This window comes from Pyrgilauda ruficollis, unplaced genomic scaffold (genome assembly GCF_017590135.1).
Source record: "Pyrgilauda ruficollis isolate IOZ18807 unplaced genomic scaffold, ASM1759013v1 scaffold1, whole genome shotgun sequence".
NCBI classification, from domain to species: domain Eukaryota; kingdom Metazoa; phylum Chordata; class Aves; order Passeriformes; family Passeridae; genus Pyrgilauda; species Pyrgilauda ruficollis.
Window position 1 is genome coordinate 11091486 of NW_024508100.1, and position 23898 is coordinate 11115383.

The 23898-nt window shown below is 37.1% G+C and overlaps 1 protein-coding gene across 7 annotated transcripts in view; it reads right to left on the reverse strand.

Moving 5' to 3' along the window:
- LCORL (ligand dependent nuclear receptor corepressor like) overlaps positions 1-23898 on the reverse strand; it is an 80578-nt gene that overhangs the window by 37058 nt on the left and 19622 nt on the right. For 6 of the 7 annotated variants that reach the window (XR_005954393.1, XM_041458539.1, XM_041458152.1 and 3 more), the window contains exons 2-5: positions 18137-18202; positions 11307-11386; positions 10954-11083; positions 1608-1862 (exon numbers count right to left, since the gene is read on the reverse strand). Coding sequence is in view for 6 of the 7 variants with exons in the window: in XM_041458539.1 (XP_041314473.1) it covers positions 1608-1862; positions 10954-11083; positions 11307-11386; positions 18137-18202 (531 nt within the window). In the remaining variant the exon portion in view is untranslated. The remainder of the gene's footprint in view (positions 1-1607; positions 1863-10953; positions 11084-11306; positions 11387-18136; positions 18203-23898) is intronic. The other variant, XM_041458326.1, reaches the window with a different exon arrangement.

The window sequence follows — 23898 nt, forward strand, 5'->3', positions numbered from 1 at the left end:
TGGCAGTCTAAGCCCTGAGACTCCGCAGTGTCTTACACAGTTTAATGTGTAACTTGTACACTGTGTATGCCAAGCAACTATTTTAGATGTAGGTGTTTCACCGAAGGTGCGCAATTCTAAACTTCTTCTTTAGCCTTACTACAAGAAAAAATCCAATGACATAAAAAGATTATTTAAATAACTTCTCTGTATTTTAGATTTTTCTTAGAGAAAAGATCAATGGATTTTAAGATAAGGGTGGCAGCATAACTTTCTTCGTGTCCCTGCCCTGCCCACCTCCTGCCTTCCCTTTCATTCCTCAAAGATTTATTTGGGCTCAGCAAAGACCAGAACCTGCCTTTGGGGACTTTGCTCCTTCATGAACTAGTTATTAATGATCAGATGCTGAAGTAAGCAACATGCTATAGTGCTGATATCAGGAAAGTATGTTTTATTGCTCTTGCAAAAGAAATGTGCTTCAACCTGGCCAATTATAAACCTCTAAAATCTGTAACTCATATATAGAAAAATTACATCCAAGCACAACAGGTATTGTCTCAGGATTTAAACCACTAAGTCTTTACTAAACCCTGGCATGAACTGGTTTCCACTGACCATACAGAATAAAAGCAATAATTCTAGTATTTCTTTCTTATTTTTTTTTCAGTCGAAGAGAAAGGACGCTTGAAATTTAGCCTAGAATAGGTATATTTATCATGAGGAATCCATCAGCATTCCCTGCCCCCAAGGATCTCTAATTAAAGACTGCATCATTGGGTACACACATACCAAATCTGCTAAAACATATTAAAACAAACAAACAAACAAAACCCCAAACAAACCCAAAAAAACTTAGTTCTGGCTTCTTTCAACTTTTTTAGTATGGTATATGACATACATGTCAACTTTTCCCTTTGGTCTGCAGTATGACAGGATTAACACAGACCCTGATATCTGTAAAAGACAAAAGCTGCTTTTGCCATTGCTCTCAGTTGCACATGACAGTCACAACCCTTCCTGAAAACTGCTGCTAATCCAAATCTAGTTCAAAGTCCAAAACACTCTTGTGATTATACTGTTATCAGTTTTGGTTAGCAATACTCCTTGAGGCAAAGAAATTATTTCCTTTTTGTAAATGATAGTGAGACAGACTATTTTTCTAGCTTTACTCTCAGTTAAGAAAGCTGCACTCATCTGTATTGATTAAGGGATGAAGTATGGAAATTTTCTCCCAGATTAATCTTCTCTTCCCATCATTCTAACCAGCCCGTATTTAAAGAATCAAAGTGTTCAAGAGCTGACAGAGACTGAGTGACATTTGCTCCCTGAAATATCAGCATCTTTTTCTCTCTTCTCAGGCTTCTTGACAGCCATTTCTTCAAAAAAGTTTTTGAACCACTGTTACCTGTGACAGCACAGGTGAGAGGACTTAGATTCAGTATTCCAAAGCTGAGAAATTCCAATGCCACTTATTTAACACAGGCACTCAGAAATCAGAACGCTTATCTGCTAACACACAATATGAAAAATGTTTCTATTTGACATGGACATTTATTGCTTAAGGGAAAAAGACACCATAAAATAAATAAATGACAGCAAAACACAGATTATCAGATACAGAAATTTACCTTGCTGAGTATTCTGTTCTTGAGTTCGATTCACAGTGAGGTCTAGAGGGCTATCCTGTTCTTCCTGAAGGGAGTTTTCCGTTTGGTTCATTTGGATACTTTTACACATCAGACTTGGTTCAAATGATGAACCATTTCTGTTCTCTTGAATTTTGCTACTTTTTGAAATGTACTCAATCGCAAACTGACGGATCATTTTTTTCATTAATTCCTGAGCAACTAGGGGAATGTTAGGATCACAGTTCTGAGGAAGATCTAGAAACAGAAAACACAGGCAACAGATATATTAAGAACCAAGCTTAATCACTTTTCTTATAATCAATACTTCATATAAGTGCAGAAATGTGTTAAATAAGTACATGTGCAACGAACATATTAATTCAGATCTCTCTATCAAGTTTTTTTAATGAGCATTCCTAACTGGAAGTCATTTGAAAGAACATATAGTACAGATCATTAATTTTTACCTTACTCCTCCTATCATAGCATGCAAGTAAGAGTATGTGGGGTTACATTACTTAGGGGACTTAGAATCTGTACTGTTGGCAAATAAGTTGAATTTTCATTTTCACACTGTTCATTTTCAGTTTTGAAAATAAAGAATTTTGAATACAAACCATGAAAGTAAAAAAAAAAAAAAAAAAAAAAAAAGGATTAATACAGAAAGAAGTTACTTTCAAAGAACAACCATAACAAAAATAATTTTCAAGTGTAGTTCTAAAGACTAGTCCTCTTCATTACACAGAACAATTGAACTTTTGAGGAACTGGTCTTAAAAAGAGAAAAAAAGCAAAAAGATATGTGTTCCACTCTGAGATTATAATCCCCACCGTAGGTTTAGGATTGAAATGTCAGAACTGATATGATGCTACTTGAAATATCCCATACAATTTGTAGTAATACAACCAATTGAATGCAAACAAAGTTTTAAGTTTTTACTGTAAAATCTTACAGGGTTTTCAGGACATTTTCAAAGTGCTAGCAATAAAACACTTGGAAGAAAAGCTTTATTTCCTATTCTAAACTAACTATACCCTATTTTTTGCTTATGTACTAACTATATCCTGTATTTTGCTTGTGTATGTCACGTTTCAATGGAAAGAAGTATCTCATTTTAGAAACAAACAAAAAAAGGGATCAAACATGATATATATTATTTTACTTTAATGCTATCTATCAGCTAGAAAAAAGTGAAACCTCTTACTAAAAAGCATAGCTGAAACTAACTGTGAATCACCAAAAAGAATCCAGATAGAAGCAACAGAAAAAATGTAACTTAGCATAAACAATGTAATTAAGAAACTTAAAGTAAGCTGTGCTACTGCCCTGATGACTGCAACACACCATTTCACAGGACAAGTACAATTGACCATACTCAGAGATCTGTGTTTTCCCTTAAACTGGCAGCAGTAGTACTTACTTCACTACCTCACTCGTCCTTCTTTCCTTCAACTCTACACTCCTCTCCACACAAATATCCTTTTTCAATATATTACCACTGCCCATCCTTGAGTTCACAGGTAATGAGTGAAACCGTTTTCAGTCAAGAAGGGAGAGGGATTTAAAGCAAGTGTGAAAGCAATGAACAAGAATTAGGTTTTTGGTGAGCCCTGATTGCCTGGAGGAAATACCAAAGGACATGGTTCTGTAGTTACTGGGATAATAAAGTTAATCTGAAACAAATAAAATAGATGATAAATGAAGGGTTTTTTCATGGAAGTGAAGAAACTGAAAGGGCTGGGTTGGGTAGGTGTTTGCATGCAAAGGGTACATAGAAAGGGTCCTAATAGGAAGTTTGGAGGATCACACAGCATATTTGCTCAAGCATTCTATGGATATAAACCAATGAAGGTTTATCCATCAGCTATCAAGAGAGTGACTGCCAGCACTGATCAAGGAATGCTGCTCAGGTTTAGGATGAATGAGCGGAAGATTTTTTGCTTGTTTGTTTCAGGTTTATTTAAAACATATTCCATTTTGAGAATTCATTTTCACCAACAGAGCATTGCAAGGAATTACAAACCTGCACCTATGAGATCTGCTGTCTATAGCACCCGAGAGGGCAGCTGACTCACTGCTCAGATGCTTCCTGTCAAGACCTTTTGGCCAGCCTCTCCATAGTGCTTGATGAGGTACGGTGGAGCTCCAGCATTTTTAAGACATCTTGGCTTCAACAGAACTTAGCCAGGGCATGACAAAACAAGTCTGCTTATGGTTAAAGCTCTATCTTCCAACAATCTTCCAACTAGATCTCTACCAAAATACCTAAAATTGACAGATGTCTTTTGAAGAGAGATATGATGTAAAATTCTAAATGATGGAGGATACCTACAAAGATCTCTCCCCACCATGAAACCTCCAGGCACAGCAATATAAACAGAGCATATCTAATTCCTGATTCCTAAATAATGAACTCAATAAATGTTCAACTGGAGTTTACTATCCTAGAGATACACTTAGAAGCAAAGAAAAAAAATTCAACAGATCCTGGAACAGTAAGACAATAGATGTAAAGTACCAATGCACATGCAAAACACAAGAAAACAATATGGAAAGTTAAGAGATGAAATTAAATAACTGAATTATCTAGGAAGAAAATTGTTTGCATGACAGGGAAATGGTAGTTCCAGACAATGAAATCTACTGATCAACAGATTAGCTTGAAAACCCAAAAATTTGACTGTCTGTAATCAGAAACTCAAAGAAAATGAATTATACAAAACATTATCAAGACCGAGTAGGGTCTGGAATGACCCTACTTATACAGAGCAATTAGTTTTTTGCATGTACACAAGAAAAACTTCTTTGACAACTTCTGGGTAACAGGTGATCATCAGTGCAAATGGGAGAATTACTTTACATCCTGCTGTGATCTGTACCTTTAAGAAGCAAAAGACCAGAAATCACAGGGGACCTACCATTAGCAGGAAAATACAACAGCCTGGAACAGATTTCTCTTTATTAATCACCATCCCCTGCATCAATTACTATAAAATTGCAAGACAAAGCTAATTCAGAGCTGTCAAGTTTTTACTGCCTTTCTATTCCACCTTAGGCTCTTCGCCCCAGTAACAGTCAAGCATATATTGCTTTTAGACACTTGCAGGAGAAGTCAGCTTTACCCTTAGGAGCAAAGTAATCTTTTACCAAGTAAGAATGATAAAGGATTTATTTTTTTGTTCTTATAATAATTTCTTTAGAATTAGTTTAATTTTTTGTAATGATTTCCAAATATTCCCTATGAAGAATAAATGCAGCAGAATTTCTTATATATTCAACAGCGGCAGCTATTGGTAGTTCATAGATTTTAAGTTATTTTACTCTAAAAAGGTAACATGATGAGGGTGTGTGTGTGTGTGTATCTAAGAGCATATACTCTGAAAGATGGGCTCCCAGGTTGCATTTGAAGTGTTCTTGCTGCTAAACACATATTCAATCAAAAGGGTTAGACTCAGGTAGACTAAACTTATCTGCCATAAGTGCAAATAGTGCTGCTATCACATTGACTGTTCTGTAATGCAAATCATTAACTTGTAAATCGTGGTGGAAGTACCTTGGGAAGTCTCTAGTAAAACTGCTTATTCAAAGTAGTCATTTTTGAGGTCAAAGTGAGTTCCTCTGGATTTTACCTAGTTAAGTAAGGAATACTTCCATGGATGGGAGACTCTACAACCTCTGGGTGGCATGGGCTACTGCTTGTCTGTCCTCATTTTTCCTTACCTTACCTTCATTAAAAAGAACCTCTCATTTCAACTTGTTCACAGTCTGTCATTATCTTGCTATGTACCATTGTAAAGACTTTGACCCTGTCTTAGAATTAGAATATCCTGAGTTGAAAGGGACCCATCGAAGTCCAGCTCCTGACCTTGCACAGGACAGCTCCAAGAGTCACACCACGTGCCTAGGATTACTGTCCAAATGCTTCTTGAACTCTGTCAGGCTTGGTGCTGTGACCACTTCCCTGGGGAGCCTGTTCCAGTGCCCAACCACCCTCTGGTGAAAAATGTTTTCCTGATATCCAGGCTAAACTTCCTCTGGCACAGGTCTGGGACTGAGGTTGACCTCAGGTCTTGTCACTGACCACCAGGGAGAAGAGATCAGTGCCTGCCCCTCCACTTCCCCTCAAGGGAAAGTCGTAACTGCAATGAGGTCTCCCCTCAGTCTCCTGCAGGATGAAACAGGCAAGTGACTTTCAGCCACTCCCTGTATGGCTTCCCCTTAAAACCCTTCATCATCTTTGCTGCCCTCCTTTGGACACTCTCCAATGTTTAATGTCTTTCTTACACTGTGGCACCCAAAACAGCCCCAGCACTTGAGGTGAGGCTGCCCCAGCTCAGAGCAGAGCAGGACAATCCCCTCCCTTGCCCAGGTGGCCATGCCATGCCCGATGCCCACCAGGACAGGGCTGGCCCTCCTGGCTGCCAGGGTGCTGCTGGCTCATGTTCAACTTTCCATCAACCAGGACCCCTAGATCCCTTTCTGCAGTGCTGCTCTCCAGTATCTCCTTGGCCAGTCTGTTCCACCCAACATGGGAAAGTACTTCAGCCATCCTGTGACTCATAGTGGCAATTTTCCACTACACATGAGACATTTGTAATTAGCCGTACAAAATTTTTAAACACAATGAAATGTATTTTGGGCAAGAAAGGTATTACAACTCTGAACTTACTATCACTACTAAATATTTCTTAATTGTTATCAGCAGATGGCACCAGATATACTTAGTATGACCTGAACAGGTTTTTTTCCTAAGATGTCTTATTAGGACTTGCGACTATAACAAAAACTTGCAAAGTTTTAGATTTGCATGCCTACATCTGTTTAAACCCCCATTTTTCATAGCTGTTATAAAATACAAGGCAGCTGTATTTAGCTCATGTATAATGTATAATTTAAACCCAGTAGAACAGTCTCTAAAGGCCTGCAAATCTGATATTATTAGGATTTATTAGGATAAAAGAAGACTGAATTTGTATGATGTAATCTGATATTTTCTGCTTGTGATTGTCAAGGTAACAGTCTGAATGGAAGAGAAAAGAGTAATTATGTAATGCAATTATGACTAATTGCAATGATTTACTTTAATTCAAAGCTCACATTTGGGATTAATACTTCCTCAGTTTATGTGCTGCACCATCTTGTAACTATTCAAACCTGTACAGTTAACTATTCTGCACATATGTTATGCATGATCACTAGACTGCACTGTCTGTGGTGACAGATGTGACTGTCAGGACAATGAACAATGAGTTAAAAGCTCCCAAAATAGTGTTTCACAACAGCATTCCACTTATTGAAAACCAGTACTTCTCCACTTAAAACTCAACCTTATGACTTAATTTGTCTTCTGACACAATGCCAAAAGGCAGTGAAAAGCAGCAGGGAATCACAGTCCCCCTCTACCTGCAATCTAGTTTTGCAAGGAGCAGGACTAAGAACATGTGATTGCTTCTCAGTATGCTTCATAAATTCACTCCATCTCTGCCCTTTTCACAAAAAGGCCACATTTTCTTTTAACAACCCCACTTCAACAGCAATCAAACTGTCCCAGTGATGTTCTTAGTTCTACTTGTAGAATTGTCCAGGTCGCTGTCAGGTCATCAGCACGTTACAACAGGAATACAACTATTTATTCTGAGGCATATATCATGATTAACTAACTCAGCTAACTTGACCAACCAACAAACAGAAGGAGTAAGTTAACTCTTCTGTTCTCAAAAATACTCCACCTTTTTTCTTCCTCTACTCGGGTTGCTATGTTCACTATTCTATATCCAGTCATATTTCTATGAATCCTTGTAAATGTAGTAGAAATGATCAAGAAATGCAGAATCAGTGAAGAGAATAACACTGGCAGGTAGGTGGTGAACACAAAAAGCATCGCCTTAAGAAAGGAGTCAAGACCCCACTAAACATTCTTTCCTGATGAAGTTTAAGAGGGACAGCAAAGCTGTCACAGAAGTTTACTGCACAAACTGTGTCAGTGATTACAGAAAACCATACAGATTTTGAAAGGACAAATTAGATTTCTTAAGATTAATAATCAAAAGAAACTGCAGGTTTTGGATGAAGTAGTGTGTGCAACTCAAAACTACACCTCAGAAAGTCTCAGTAGTTTTTGGTCTGAGATAATGTGTGCATGATTATGTTGTCAAAGGTTTGCTAAATTAAATATACACTGTCCAAGATGCATAACCAGCCTGTGACAGCTACACAACTGAAAGAAAACTACGAAAAGAACAGAAGAACTCAAAGTTAAATTCAGGTATATGGTATGGTATAAGAAAGCCATATTTATGAATAGAAATATTTTACAACATAACAAGGATATTTAGAAACAGTAAAGAGCTTGAAAAAGTTTACAGGAAAATTACTTTGGGATGGGAAACATGGCACTGAAGATACTTCACAGAGCAGCCCAGAGAATCTGAAAAGATTCGAGTAATCTCAAACATTCTCTCTATAATTCTCTATAATTTTGTGCCTAAATTCCTTAACTTCTACATGAGCTTCTCATGTCTCAGTCATCTCTTGATGGATCATCTGTCCTGAAGATAGAACCTGATTCACTACTGTTTTTCTTTGGTTTTCTTTAAAGAGGTCACATTAATATTGCGTGGAAAAATGAGTTTCTAAGAACACACAATGTGTATTACTAGAAATACATAAAATTAATCATCCATGAACAAAATGTCTGATCAAGCTTTTAAACAACTGGGATTCTGTGATATAACAATGATCACATGTCACACTCTATAATACTCATAGTAAAAAAAGACCTATATGTATTTTTTAAGCATACTGTGTTTTTCCCTTAACAAAACAGAATAGCTGAACTTCAGCATTACGTAAGTGGAAAAGCACCTATCTAAGTCTACTCTGCTTACACCATCAAAAGGGTAAAGAGAGATGTCATACTTGGGAAGAAAAGCATTTGGGTTTCAGACACATTGTTTAATGGCAACAATCAGTGTTTGATGACAAGAAGGACTTTGGATTTGCTGACGTGTTTGCTGAGCACAGGACTTTCCTACAGACAACTTTAGACTACAAAACTGGTCTCTCACTAATACATAGTGAAGTTGGATTCCTAATGGGAAGACCTTAGCTGTTTACAGCATTTCAAGAGTTTACCAATTTTGGCAGGAGTTTTATCTTTTGTCCTAGATTCTACAGACAAATAGTCATACATTAATGTCTGAAGGCTGTCTGCTCCAGGCAACAATATATCTTTGCTGCGGCATGTTTTGAGATCTGAACAAGCTCCCTGACACAAAAAAAACCCCAAAAAACCAAAAAGCCCACAATCAAACCCCCTACAACTAGTCTGCAAATTAAAGAAGCCATATATTAATTTCTTCAAGATAAAAGATTAATGGGACCAAGAAATGAACTCTCTAATATCCTCAATAGTCTTAGAAGTTGTTCATAGAGGCCTAAATCAGCAAGTTTAGGAGTTTGCAATCCAAACAAGTGTTGCTCCATTATAAAGACAGCCAGCCGAGAATTCTACAATGTTCTAACAATGAAAGAACATCTGGTTTGGGACCAGGTATAAGAACTATTCCTTAGCTAAACAATTACTGGAATTCTTTTTTATTTCTTTCTTCATAAGTTGATACTTGAACTCAAAAACCTACAAAAATTCAGAAAGCAGACTTGGGATTTTCTTAGTAAAACTCTTCATCTTCCTCCTAAAATCCAAACCAGCTACTTGAATACCTCATAAATTGGTTTCACATGCTCTTTACTGATTTTTTTTCTTTTCACTTCCCGTAATTTGAACAACTTAAAGACTTTGCTAAAACCTGAACTGAAGCAATATTCTCAGTAAATTCTTACCCAAAATTATAGAAGTACTTCAGAGAATCACAAAAACAACTGGAAGTCTCATTTTTCAATAGACAAAACCTCTTTAAACTAGCATTACTGATCTGGCAGATCAAACCAAAAGAAAATGCTAAAAGCCAAATGTTCTTTGTGAAAAACTTCACTTAGAAGTCATTCACTCCACTAAGGTGAGGTCATGCCAAGTTTCACTTCTCCCATGACAGAAGTTCCTCTCAAAGAGTATCAAAAGAGATCATCTGCAGCAGAAGCATAAAGCAGGCAAACACTGAATAACATTGTACACATCAAGACCAAGAAGAGATCTGGCAAAGTAGAAATTTGAAGGAATTAAAGTATCTGCCTAGGGAGATGCCACACAATTGGGCCTGTGATGAAAATATAATAAGACTTTAAGAAGTAACGAGGTGCCAACTTCATTGGACATTTTATTTCAAATGGAAAATAGCTGGTTTGAAAGAAAGCCAGGAGTCCAAAGGATGCACTCAAAATGCTGTTGTACTCCATTCAGTTCTTTAAAATAAAAAAAGCAAAATGTAGACTGAGTAGACAAATCTGTACAGAAAAATACCCCAGGTTCAAGGGCATAATAATCTCTCCTGCTACAGCAATTTAAAAGGGAGATAACTAACTTTGCTTTTTTCTCCCACCTATGTGAAAAAGAGACAGTGTCTGACTCTACCTCTGTCAAAAGCAAGAGAGAGCTGTCACCCTAGCCATACTCAGCTATTCTGACACACACATACTAAACCCAAGAAAAACCTATGAAAATTGTAGTTATTGCATTCACAGTAACTTCATTCACATTCTTCATTCACAAGAACTTGAGGAAGAAAATTAGTATTTCTGCTTTTGTGGACAGTGAGTAAACAAAGTAACGTTCATGAACTAAACTGATTTGTCAATCACTCATGTACTGCTCTAACTTGATGATAGAGCAAAGAATAAGAACAGTCAAACAATTAATGACCTACTAAATACTATATTTTGACAAGAAGTTTTAACCTCCAACTCGGATGTATTTGAAGGAACAGCTTTCGTGCAAGAAGATCCCAAATTCCATTTTGCAATCTGAAAACCACATTCTCTTGCCTAAAATGTGTTTCCCACTGAAAACCAGAAGTGAGAATTTAAGAACAGAAAATGTTTACACGCTTTGGATTCCAGAGAATAACACCTGGGATTGGCATGAAAACAAAATAGCAGCTCATGGTAAAAAGAAAAATCCAATACAATTTATGAACAGGGATTCAAAAGAATGACACATATTGCAAGAGGATGAAAAGGATTGGCAAGTAGGAAGGGTAGTACTTCATTTGGTGATTCAAGTAAAAAAAAGATTAACGAAAACCAAAGGAATAAAAAATAGAAACAGCAGAAACATCTATCTCAGTAGATAAATAAAAAAAATACTTAGGAAACAAAATTAACCCTGAATAATTTGATTCTTCTAGATTTTTTGTCATATTTTATGATACAAAAGACATGCTTTTATTACCTTTCTTTCGAAAGAGTGCATTTAGATAGTTTTCTGCTTGGCATTCAATCTTATCAGTGTTGGACTGGCCCTGAGATGACAGTTCCTCTGTAGGCGTTGACTGTGAAGAACCGAAAACTGATGCACGATCCTAGAAAAAATATGAAGATCATAACATCTTTCAGAAGTTGGTCTGCTGGTAGTAAAATATACAACTAAATTACTGAGCTATTGAATGGACTAGAACCACTAAAGTCAAACTACCTTGAGTCAAAATGCAGAATTAATTTATTTGCAAAATTCAATTCTCTCTTACTTTCATACCAAAAAAATTAGTGTTGGGGAGTAATGTTTAATAGAATGCTCATACTTACACTGGCTGTTTCTTTGTGTAAATTACAAAAGGAACATTTCTCATCCATAGACCAGTCAGTTAGCTCTTCTGGCTCACAGTCTTAAAGGAAGAAAAGAAAGCTAGATGTTTTAAACAAGCAAAAATGGATTTTGAGAACAACGCACACTTCCTAAAATTCTCTTAAATAAATTCCCTTACTAATATGATATATATTTATTGATACATTGCATTCAGTCATATTCAATACTTCAGATATTTTCAAATTCTTGTCTGGCTTTTACAGCTCAACTTAAAAACAACAGAGAGTGCCTTCCTTAGAAGAAAAGGTGAACTTGTGTCATTCAATTGATTATCTGTCATAATTACTGGAGGAATCTGAATACTGCAAAGAAAGTTCTGCATTGCAGATATCTTCTTTTTAACTGAAGTGTGCAAACTTGTCATAAACTAAGCTAAGAATTAGGACATAGACTCCTCACCATGTGAGCTATATGCATCATACTTATAGTATTTTAACTTATTTGATATAATCACTATAGACAAATGCAAGCCTTATAATCACTTGTAGCACTTGATTCATCTAGAAATGTACCTTTATATGTTTTATCAGAAAAGGTACTCTGGTCTAGAGGGAATGCAGGACTTAAACTTACATTGCCTACATCAAGTCCAGTCTTCTACTGAATGGATACACATAAACTACCTTCTTTAAACTAAGCTCCATTTCAAAATTAAGAGTTTTCAGTCAATACCCTTCTCTTCACAAACACCAGTTACTTTAAAACTTTCCCCAAACCATCTGTGCTAGTAGCTAAAATCAAGCTTTTAATTTCTTGTTCAAAATTGCACATGGCAACTTATTCCAGTTTGCTTTTGTGGCAATTTTATTCTTGTACCCATGAACAATAACTAGATATTTAGCACTCTGATGAATTTACAGAGACTTTCATTATCCCCATAACACTTAATTTTGTGGCTAATCTAGTCCACCTGCTTTTCCTCATGAGATTCAACTCCATCTCTTCTGCACAAGTCTCACTTGAACACCTGTTTCCTGAACATGGGGAGCAAGATCTTAAGATGATGTCTTTTACCTTTACACCAGACTTTCTTACACTGCAGGCAGTACTTTTCCTACAGTATCCTAGTTACGCAGCAGCCCTTATTACAGCTGCAGTGTTTTGGCATGTGAATCCAAATATGATTAACTACAACACCAAGGTTTTCTCCATCCTGCTCATATGCTCACAACCTAAACAACATTTTCACTCCAATTATTAGTTACCAGGTATGTTTCCTCCTTTTCTCCATACCACTAAATTACAGTCAGTTCTGTTTCGGGAGGTTCTTGAGATTATCTGCTTTCAAAAGCACATGATGGTAGCCTGATCCTGGCTGGCTGCCAACCCCCCAATCCACTGATGCTCTCACTGCCCCTCTTCAACAGGGCAGGGGTGAGGAAGTAAGATGGTGGGAGATAAAATCAGGGGGAGAAACTTGAGGGTCAAGATAAAGACAGGGAGATCACTTACCAATTACTGTAACAGGGAAGTCAGACCCAACTTGGAGAGAATCAATTTCATTTATAGCCAATAAAAACAGATTTGCATAATAAGAAAGGGAAAACGCCAAACCACCTCACAGCCCTTTCTTCCCAGGCTTCAGCCTCACTCCTTCATTCCCGACTCTTCTACCTCCTCCCCCACCCCAAACAGTGCAAGGAGGATGGGAAACGGGCTGCTCTCAGTTTGTAACAGTTCCTCTCTGCCACTTCCTTCTTTTTTTTTCCCTGGTTCCAGCTTGGGGTCTCTCCCATGGGCTGCAGGAATTCACAAACTGCTCCAGTCTAAACACAGTTCTTTACACAACTGCAGCTCTTCATGAACTGCACTAGTACGTGTCTTTTCCACAGGGCACAGTCCTTCAGGAAGAGACCATTGCACAGACCCACAGCTCCTGCATGGGTTCCTCTCTATAGGCTGCAATTCCTGACAGAGGCCTGCTCCAGCGTGGGATCTCCACTGGCTGTAGCTTCCTTCAGGGCATCTCCACCTGCTCCAGTGGGTCGTCCATGGGCTGCAGTGTGGATATCTGTTCCGACATGTCCTCCATGGGCTGCAGGCTCCACGTGCTTCACCATGGTCTTCTCCAAGGGCTGCAGGTTCCACGTGCTTCACCATGGTCTTCTCCAAGGTCTGCAGGGGAATCTCTGCTCCAGTGACTGGAGCCCCTTTCCGCTCTTGCTTCTCTGACCTTGCTGTCTGCAGGCTTGTTTCCCACTGCCCATTGTCCTCTACCCTTCTCTGACCTTGCTGTCTGCGGGCTTGTTTCCCACTGCCCATTGTCCTCTACCCTCTTCCCACAACTGCTGAGCTTTTTACTTCTTCTCAAAGATATTATTAAAAGGCAAAATAAGAATAAAATTACTCTGAAAAATAAAGGTTCTTCACTTGAGCACAAACATAATGTAAGTAACTCCATATTATTACTTAAATCTAGCATGCTCAGCTCTAAAATACTGACTTAGAACAGAATTCTGTATTATTGTATTATATGCTTTCAGGGATGCAAAGCAGCAATTTTTACAGGTCGGACAGCTGATGTTTAAAAACAGACATGGTATTTTTCTTGGCTGGACAGTAACAAGAGATAATGAGTCATTTTTGCTGAATTAATCTACCTGTCCCAGCCCATTAGAGCTATTCCTTTAGGATGTCCACAGCATAAAAACAACACTATTCCCTCACAACAAGTTTATTGTTTTCCTGGCAACCATGAACACCCTACTTATGAACCCTGAGATTCTACAGCTAACTCTAGGGCAGGATTTATACTTTCAGAGAAGTTCCTCTGCCTTGGAATCCTGAATTTCCACTGGTAAAAGTCAAACTAGAGAGCAACCCTTGTGTATTGCCAAAAAAGCAAACCTTGAGAAACATCAGCGCTACATAACACTAAACCCTTTAATCAAAGCAGTATAAATCATGTACAAGACATATTAAGTCTGCCAGCAAAAGTGATATCAGATAATATGCAAGATATATCAAAAGTGATATCAGATAATATGCAAGATATATCAAATGCCAGACAAACAGTCTTGGGTCACCACCCCAGGAAACGTCCTGATATCAGTATTAAGTTTTTAACTCCAGATAGGCAGCCATACTCTCAGAAAAATCAGAGGCACAGACAGCACTTCAACCTGAACTGACTTTCCTCCAGCTGCATTGAATTTAGGATGAGGATCATCTTCCCTCCCCATTTTATCTTGTTTGGGGTCAGATGATGGAAGATTTGCAGACAACCTATAATGCTTGCTAGCTCATGAAAAAAAGTTGCTAAGACTGTGCAAAAATCATTTTAATACTAAACACAGTACAGATTATTACTTGAAAGCAAAACCTTTTAGCACAAAGCTGTTATACTTATTTCCATTTATTAAGAATAAAATGGTGAATTTTGACAAAAAATATTTTTCTTTTACATTTCTTAAGAGTCTCATATCTTTGTTTTCCCAAACCACTTTTCCCAAGAAGTAATGCCAAATTAATTAAATTAATTCAGACATCTGTACTATTGAACAGATTCCATGTTTGTATCTCAAAATATAAAATAATTGTCTAGTAAATTTAAATACAAAATAGCTTAAAAAGTTAATCTCTTACTTACCAGTATTTTCTGATTATAATAACGTCCCAAAAGACTTTCCAGCTATTTGTGACAATTTTGAACATATCACCGCCTTTCTTTTTATACAGCACTACTGCTTCCTAATAAGTACATTAAAACAGCTGAAGTATTTATCAAGTCCTTCATATTTTAAATTTCCTAAAACCTCCAATTCTACTAGATTTGTGTTTCTAATAAAATTTTTCACTACTAGAAATACTCCAAAAGAACATAAGAAAAAATAAAAGCTTTCATCCTGTATAAAGACTATTTTTTCCTGGCAGAAAAAGAACATTGAGAGCTGCGTTTTTCCAACAAGACATAGCTTTTCCTTAGTGGTTAAGAGACTAGATCTTCACATAATTCTTTTGTGTGTACAAAAGGAAGTTCACACATACCACCTGATTAGAGGAACAGCTTTTTGACAGTTTAGCTAACTATCCAGAAGTAGAATGTAAAACGTAACAATTTATATGTGAATTTGCTAAGCTGAAAATGGGTATGAGGAAAGGATCAGAAAGCCCTAAAGATCCAATGACATAAGAAGCCTCAGTTCAGAGCTTGAACCAAGGTCAGACGCCAAGATACAGAACTTGACCCCTCTGCAACCAGAAGCTGCAGAATCCAAGCAGTCAGGATAACAAACTGGTGCTGAATAACTGTGACAAGAAACACTTTAGCAAGTACAAAGTAAATCCTACGTATAAAAGAATTACAAGACACAAAAAAATGTTTAAAAGGTATTCTCTTGGAAAAGTGTAATCGTCTAGTAAAACTGAAGTCTACCTTTTAGCACTTAGATTTGTCATTGCAATTTATTATTTATTCAAGTAACTTAAGATAATACAATATTTTAATCTATAAATCAAATACTATTTCAAGAAAGAACTAAGGAGGAAATATATCAGTCATGTTACATTTTGCAAACATTACTGATCTTTTTCATGTCACAAGAGATAAAGCCAACAACATAAGACAATAAAATGCTATTGTATCTAAGCAGCATACATTTCAGCCAATTCTCACATATTTCTGCACAAGAAAGCTACATAACTTCTTGAGGTATATTTAAGGAAACACACTCTTGCTGCTAATGAGCCATAATATTGCACGTTGACAGTATTAGTTTAGTGGTTACGATGAGGAAAATAAACAGCCTAAAAGATGCAGTAATTCAGGCACATTCTTAGAGTGTAAAAACATGAGTTCTAATTCTGCCAGCCATATTTTTTAACTAAGGCAAATTATTTATTTTGTATCTTAGCTACATTACCTGTGAAATGAAAAGTGGCACTTAGGACACTGGAAAAATTTGTACAAATTTTACTTGAGAGTTCTGTATTAATCTTTAAAACAGAATTCAGACTTCAAATCAGAAACAGCTCTGTATACTATACTAATGATAAAACTGACCTCTACTGTATCAGTATAAACTATTTCACATGGCATTACTGAAGTTACAGATACTATATCTATAAAAATGAACCAAAAATAGAGTAAGGTAAGGTAGGCATCCCAACCTACCAGCAGTTCTGGAGCAGTTGGCTCCAGAACTAAAATAAATTTTACAGACGCCTCAGACATGGAAATAGGCTTTAATTGTTGAAGAACTCTTGCACATTAATGACAAAAATTTTCAGAAATTGAAAAAAAATAGCTCTGAGATGTTGCATTTTAGATAAACACAAATTTAATTTTCAAGACAAAGTCACAAGGGCATCAAGTAACAAAGATACGCAAGCAATGGAAGTACCAGATTTTAAATAGGTAAGAAATCCTCAACAGCATGAGGCAAATAAGTTAAAAGTTAAAGACAGCTCAAATACCTGCACACATGAACCCTAAAGGAGCAATATAAACTTTACAGTGGCTTAGACTTTGGCCACTACCTCATTAGCTCAGTAGTTTCTGCTTTCTTACCCAAAAGCAAAAAAAAAAAAAAAAAGGTAAACCCTTTCATACAAAAAATAAAGCTTTAACTACTAATCAGTGTAAAGCCCAATACATACAACATATTAGAATTAGAAAAAAACAAAAGAGATACTGTACACTTATAACAATATCCTGTTTCCTTTTCAAATGTGCTTACCACAGCAGATGAGAATACTAGTCATGAAAACAAGCTTTAATCCAACTGTACATATTTCTTAAATGTTTTTATGTCTTATTAGTGGCATGCCTAGCTTGAGAAAGAAAAAAATATTCTGAAAGCATCAGCAAAGTAGTATTCCAAGTTCCATCCCCTTCCCCATGAAAATACTGTGTTATGCATATGATACAGGCCAAGGAACTTGCACATTATGAAGGGGACAAAATCATAACCAAGCTAAACCAATTGCTTCTAAAGTATTCTAAGCAAAGATATGCAGCACATGCCAGTCTGCCTCATGTACTAGCACTAAATAAGTGATATGCTTTACAAACTACACTATCAGACAATGAATTGTAGAGAATTAGATGGAACATTTTTAAGGTTTCATAACAAAAGTAACATTTTTTTAAATCTTAAAATGAACTTGGCAAAACAATTCTTTCAATACTCCAAACCAAATTTTTGCTGTATAGTCCCCATGCTGTCAAAGATAAATCATTCCATACTTAACCAAGGACTTATGTGTTATTCACAGCTATTCCAGCAAAACCACACCCATTTGGACTAATGCTGGGTCTTTTAAGGGTAATGGACTTTATATATATATATATATATATATAAAGTACTATAAAAACTAAAAGCTTGGTGTACATATAATAAAGATGTAAAAAAATATGAATATATTAAAAGCATAAACTTTCTTGACCACTACAAGACCAAACTAGCATCCATTACCTTCCTTTTACCAATTAATGTCAATAGGAAGCTGAGCAGCTTGTCTGCCCTTTCTAAAGGATATTCAAAAACAAAGTAGAAGATGCAGTATTCCAGAAGAGTGAGTATTTTTCATATAGAGAGCTTTTTGCAGAAAAGCTCAGGTAATCTGAATACCCCTGTATGGGAACAAAACTTATGTATCACTCTCCCTAGTGTTTTGCTTAGGCACAGTACTGACAAGAAAATGAAAAAATGAACATAGGAAAGAAAAGATTTCCTTTTTCAAATTCAAGATATATATTTGAAACTACTTTTAGCTAAAAGAAAAGTCAGTAAGTTAAAGTCATTGCACTAAAAGCTGGCTTATTTACCTTCAAATAAACTGAGGTCTCTTCGTAGCCTTGGTCCATAAAGCCCTTCTAAAATACTTTCAAAACCTGGAGACAAAAGAAACATTTAAAACAGTAAATCAAAAGTTTCTTAAAAGAAAGCAAATTCTAGAGAACTGGCAACAAGTATCCTCAAATTCTATGAGCAATTCCAAAAATTGTTACATTTATCAAGCAAATATTTACTCCTTCCACTACAGTACTGCTCAATAGCATTAGAAGATAAAAATAAGACAAGGCAACAGCCATCTGCCCACAATCAGCCTATTAAGCCATGCCCCAACAACCTCATTAGACTTAAAATAACTACCACAGAATCCTAAAGGTGGGAGGATTAGCCTCATAGCTCTAAGCAAGTGAAGGAGTTTCTCTCTTAGCCTGAGAATCAGTCATGTACAGAGAGAGGAAAAAATGAAAAGAAAAAAAATTGAAAACTTTACAGATCAGAAACTTCCCATGATCTCCTGAAACTACATAATCTTAGCAGGCTAATATTACAACAAATAGAAAAAAAGCTTTTGCTTTTGCTTCTGATACCATGACAGTGCTCTCTAGTCCTCTGTATCCATACCGTAATGTTTTAAAATGGAGGATTACATAAATCCAATTATTTTACAGATTTACCAGTTAGTCTATTTAGGTATTTGGTCAAAATTAAATACTTCAGTAAGGGTGATGAGACACAGAGCAAATCCGATTACTGATAAATAAAAATTTTTAAAAACCCCAAACCCACAAAAAAAGCGCATGACAACTGATGAAATATGGTGACAATCCACAGCACCAATATAACAGAAGTTTTGTTCAATATAGAAAGTTTCCAAGTGCCCCCCTTTCTCCTTCCAAATAATAAGCTTATTTGAAAATAAGAGGATAATTCAAAGCAGCATTTGAAGGTTCTCATTCTTTATACTAAAGGCCTGTCTGTAAGTATTTTGCCAGACCACAACTTTGCAAGACTATTTTATCATCACACCACATAAAAGATACCAAAATCTTCAGGAAACAACTTCTATCAACAAAGAACATTCAGAATCACAAAATTTGTTCATCATGTGATGTCTTTTAGGACAACACAACATCCTGTTCCCTCCCCAAAAGTTATATTTACTTTTTGGTTTAGATCATATGTACACTAGTATAAGGAAGAATAAATATGTACCATATTTAAAGCAGACAAGGGAAGCTATCTTAACACATAGGAGCTGTTCAGCTTGACAAGTCAGATTTTGTTAAAATTTCCATTGCAAAGTAATTTTAATATATGGACTATATTGTGAAACAATTATAACCTCTACAAATCTGGTATTTGAGATCGGATATAAATGGATTTATATATTGAACTACATGGATTTCATTTTCCACTTTTCTTTGTACTAAATATAGTACCACGAGACAACAAAAATTAAATGAAAAAACCACTGTCCTCTAACAAATATATATACACACATCTTTTAAACAGCCTATAATAACTAGAAAGCAAAAAGCCCAAAGGCCAGGCACACACTAAAAATTACCTTAAAGCATCATCCAACAACTCTTAGATTCAATGTAATATAAATTCACATCATATTAGCATTGCACAAATTCCCTATTCTTCTGGCTTCAAAGGGTTACAGACAAACAAGGCAAGAGAGATGAAGCCTGGAGTTAAGACAGCAGTCCTCCAAGCACAACAGAGCGGAAATACAAACCACACCATGTGTATTGCCACTAATGTTACACACTGTAAGCCATTTTAGGCTAGCAGCTAGTTACATTCTGCCAAGTTACTGTCCCTGGGTAAAGAAATGAATGAAGCAGCACTTGGAGACAACTCTGCTTATTTCAGAAGAGCAAACAGCAACTCCTATTTTTCAGGACTTCATCAATCAAACAACAGGAAGCTTGTTTACCATTCCAGTCAGCACCCAAAACCTCCTTGGTCTTTGGATACCTACCACCCTTCCCACCCTGTGGAGGGCGGTACTTGTTTCTATCTTTACTTTTGTCCTTACCTGCCTGCCCTACTACCTGCTCCTGCCTATGCAAAACCATGAGCGCAGAAACCCAGCTCTGTAAACAGCAGCTTGTCAAAGAAAAATGTAACCTCCAAACAGACTTCCATGCAGCTTGTATTAAAGATAGCAATTAGCACACTGCAGGAGTTGCTGGCTTTTTTTTTTTTTTTTCTTCTCTTACCCTGAGGAAAGGATACACCAGCCTGCTTCTTTGCTAATTCACCAAACTTAATTCCATCCTACCCATCCAAAGGGCTGCTTCTCTTCCTGAAGTATTATGGAACTTCTCCAAGGAACCACAACAGACTTACCCTGCCCAATCATCTGCTTCCTCACCTTTGGACACCAGATGCCTTCTTTTAAAAGAACACTTACTTGTACAACCTAAGAACATCAACGGAACCTTTTTCCAGACCTTAGGCTAAAAGTTTCCCAGAAAGCACCTGTGTTACTTCCATGTTCTACAAAGTACTACTGCCTTTCAGCAGAATTGATACAATTTTAGTTTAACCTAAACATAAAGATGTATCTTAGTTTCTAGTACTGCTGAATGAATGTTGGCACTGTTTCCTAAAATGTAACCATCTGGACACAAGCAGTTCAATAAATCTTTGTTTTTCTTCTTGAGTCAGTATGCTTAAGCAAACAGTAGTAGCAGCTTTGGAACTCTCCAGAACCTGGAGAGACTACAGAAACCAGTCAGAAATACACTTTGCTTGTATTTTTTAATGATTCACTAATGGAAAAAATTTACTTCAAGAAAGTTTTACAGAATTTGCTGTCTCATGGTGGTTGATTGCCCGTTCAATTCCAAATCTGGTCTTCTGAAACTGTTACTTGAGATCTGACACTTTCTAGCTCCAAACTGAAAACCAACACTTGGCTCTAGTAACTTAAAATACCCTGAATTGTCAAATTCCCTCTTTCTCTAATAAATTTATTGTCTCTTCATGTAGAAAGAATCAACTTTCTTTATTGTCTGACACCTTTTAAAATCCAAGACAGGTTCCTCCAACAGTCTTCATAGGTAGAAATTTGTGATAGAGCAAGTCTCTTAACCCAGTTACAAGCTTCCACGGTTTGTATTTCTGAATAAAGCTGCGAACAGGTTTTTTTCCCTATGTTAACTCTCCCTCCCACCTTTCCCCCACCACTGATGCTGCTTTCCTCACTCGGGGGCTGGGATGGGACAGGAACTCCCACAAGGAGGGAGGCTGAAGCTGTGACCTCCAGCAACAGGAAGGGGGCTCTCTTTCCATCGGTACCTATTTGTGTACTGAAAAGGCAAACAGCCCAGGAACAGGTTCTATCAGGTTTGGCATATACGCCATGGATCACAGCAAAGGCAATAGGTGACAGTAACTGCAGTCTCCCATGGGGCTTTTGCCCAGCAGCTAGACTGGCTGTCACAGAAGTTCAGCTCTTGCTCCGGCCCAAACCCACAATGTTACAGAGAAACTCTTATGGCTTATCCGGCTGTTGAAAATATCATCTGTTACCCGTCTGCCTGGCCACCATGATACTGCCAGAAGTGATCATCAGCAGACCAGAACTACAGGAGCACAGGGGCAACGCTGAACAACACCAGGTGTCAATGTAATAAATAACAGATCCCAGGTGTTGATCCAAGGTGAAGGCTTTCCTAGGGCAAACAAACATCCTGTGGGATCAACAAGTGACTACATGGCTGCAGGCAGGACTTCAGCTCTTATGACATTACGATCCTTTAAGAAACAGAGTGCTGGACAAAGACAGGATCTGTTTGTTAATGTAAATCATCATTGCCAACAGGCTTGCTTCATAATGAGGTCTTCAAATTATGTTTGTCAGGAAAGTGGAGACTGAAGCCTAGAAAAGAAGAGAATGGCAGAGAGGGCAAATGCACACAAGGACTTTACAGTCCTCCTGAAGAAGTGGCATAAGCAGGGAGACACCTTAAGTAGCTGTATATGAACCCACTCAGCAGAGGAAGCAAGCACCAGCAATACACCAGAGCACGTAACAATCTTACTGGTGAGACAATTCACACAACTGCAGTGGATGGATGCTGGCTTTTAAGAAAGAGGAAGTGAGAGAGTCAAGGAGAATGCTTAGATTTTAACTTAAACAAGTGGAGCCTTAGTGTGGAATGGGCTACAGGACAGTTAAAAGTCTACAGGTCAGGTAGAACTCAGGTGAACATCATAGTGAATATCTGTTACAGACTATGCCGACCATAAATCAGGAGTAAGTAGATGAAGTCTATAAAAACCAAAAATACCTCCCAAAAATCATAACCAAAAAGAAAAAAAAAAAGAAAAAAAAAAAAAGAAAAGGCTGTACAATCACCAACACATATGCTGGAAATACAACATGCCAGTGCACAAGCGACTCAGGGGATTCTGTGGTGTCTGGAGGACAAACCTGCCTAAGGTGATGGACAAGCTCAATAGGGGAGGCACTACTATTCATCATTAAGTAAGAGATAATCAGTGATATAACAGTTAACAGTGGTCCTGGCCACTGCAGCCATGAGATGGAATGCAGGATCCCAAGGGAAGTGAGGAGCTTGAATAGCTGAGTAATTTTCTGTGGGCTTAGTAGTCACTGATTTACATCCCTCCCCCAAGATAGGGGGAGCACAGTGGAACTAGAAATGGGATGCTGTACTGTCTTGTCTAAACCAGAGAAGTCTCATATGGGCCTATGAGACTTCTATGGCAAGGTTTTTATTGAGTTATCCTACTAACTATTTCATAAAGTCAAAGAAATTGCAAAGTGAAGGGCAATTACCACTACTGAGTGATCCAAAAAAATAGTACTTTGTAAATCAATTCCAGTATGATGTCTCTACCAGTTTACTCAGATTTAAAACAGGATTATTAAGTCCAAACGAAGCCTTTAGACTGTCTTCACAACTTTTTATTTAAAATCTTAAAGAGAAGCTACCTTTCAGCTGCTCACAAAGCTTAAATCATGAAGTTCTCCATAATGTTTTATCACCATAAACTATTTAGCATCTGAAACATCTTGAAGCCTATATATTACACATTAGAGAGTGCCACATATGAACAGTGCAGGCTGTAAAATTCTTTGCCATGAACAAAACAGAGTAATAACTAAATGGATACATTCCATGGACGTTTCCAACACTGTGCAATCTATATACACTTAGAGGTACTCCAGTAATATACAGGGACTCTTCCTCATGACCAGACACAGCCTGTCTTCATCCTGCTCCTCAGCAGCAGCTGCATGGCTGTGAATTGTAACAGCCTTCTGCATTCAGAAACTCAGAAGTAGTCACACAGTCCCTGCAACTGTGGAAGCAATGGATAGTGTATGCTGCACTAACCCTAGAGAAAATCACGAAGTGAAGATTTACAGAAATTTTAATGCAAAATTGGTCTACATTAATTTTGGACAGATATAGTAATTGAACAGTTATACAATACAAATTGAGGTTGGACAGGTTTAGCTACACATTGGATAAGGTTTTTCCAAAAGCTTTATATCCATAATTTCTGAGAGGAAACAGTTACTTTAGCCTTGGAGTTGAATTCAACATCCATCTCCTTCCCTCCCCACATCCTTTAAGTGAACGGAGACTGCAAGTATGTTTTCAAAAATTTGAATGACTCAGACTATATGTTAGAAAAATAGCTAAAACAAGAATAAATATCATGTAATAAATGGAAGCTGATATTTGACTACCACTTTCAAATGTACCACTTGGTGGGTCTGAAGACAGGAGTAGTACTTATT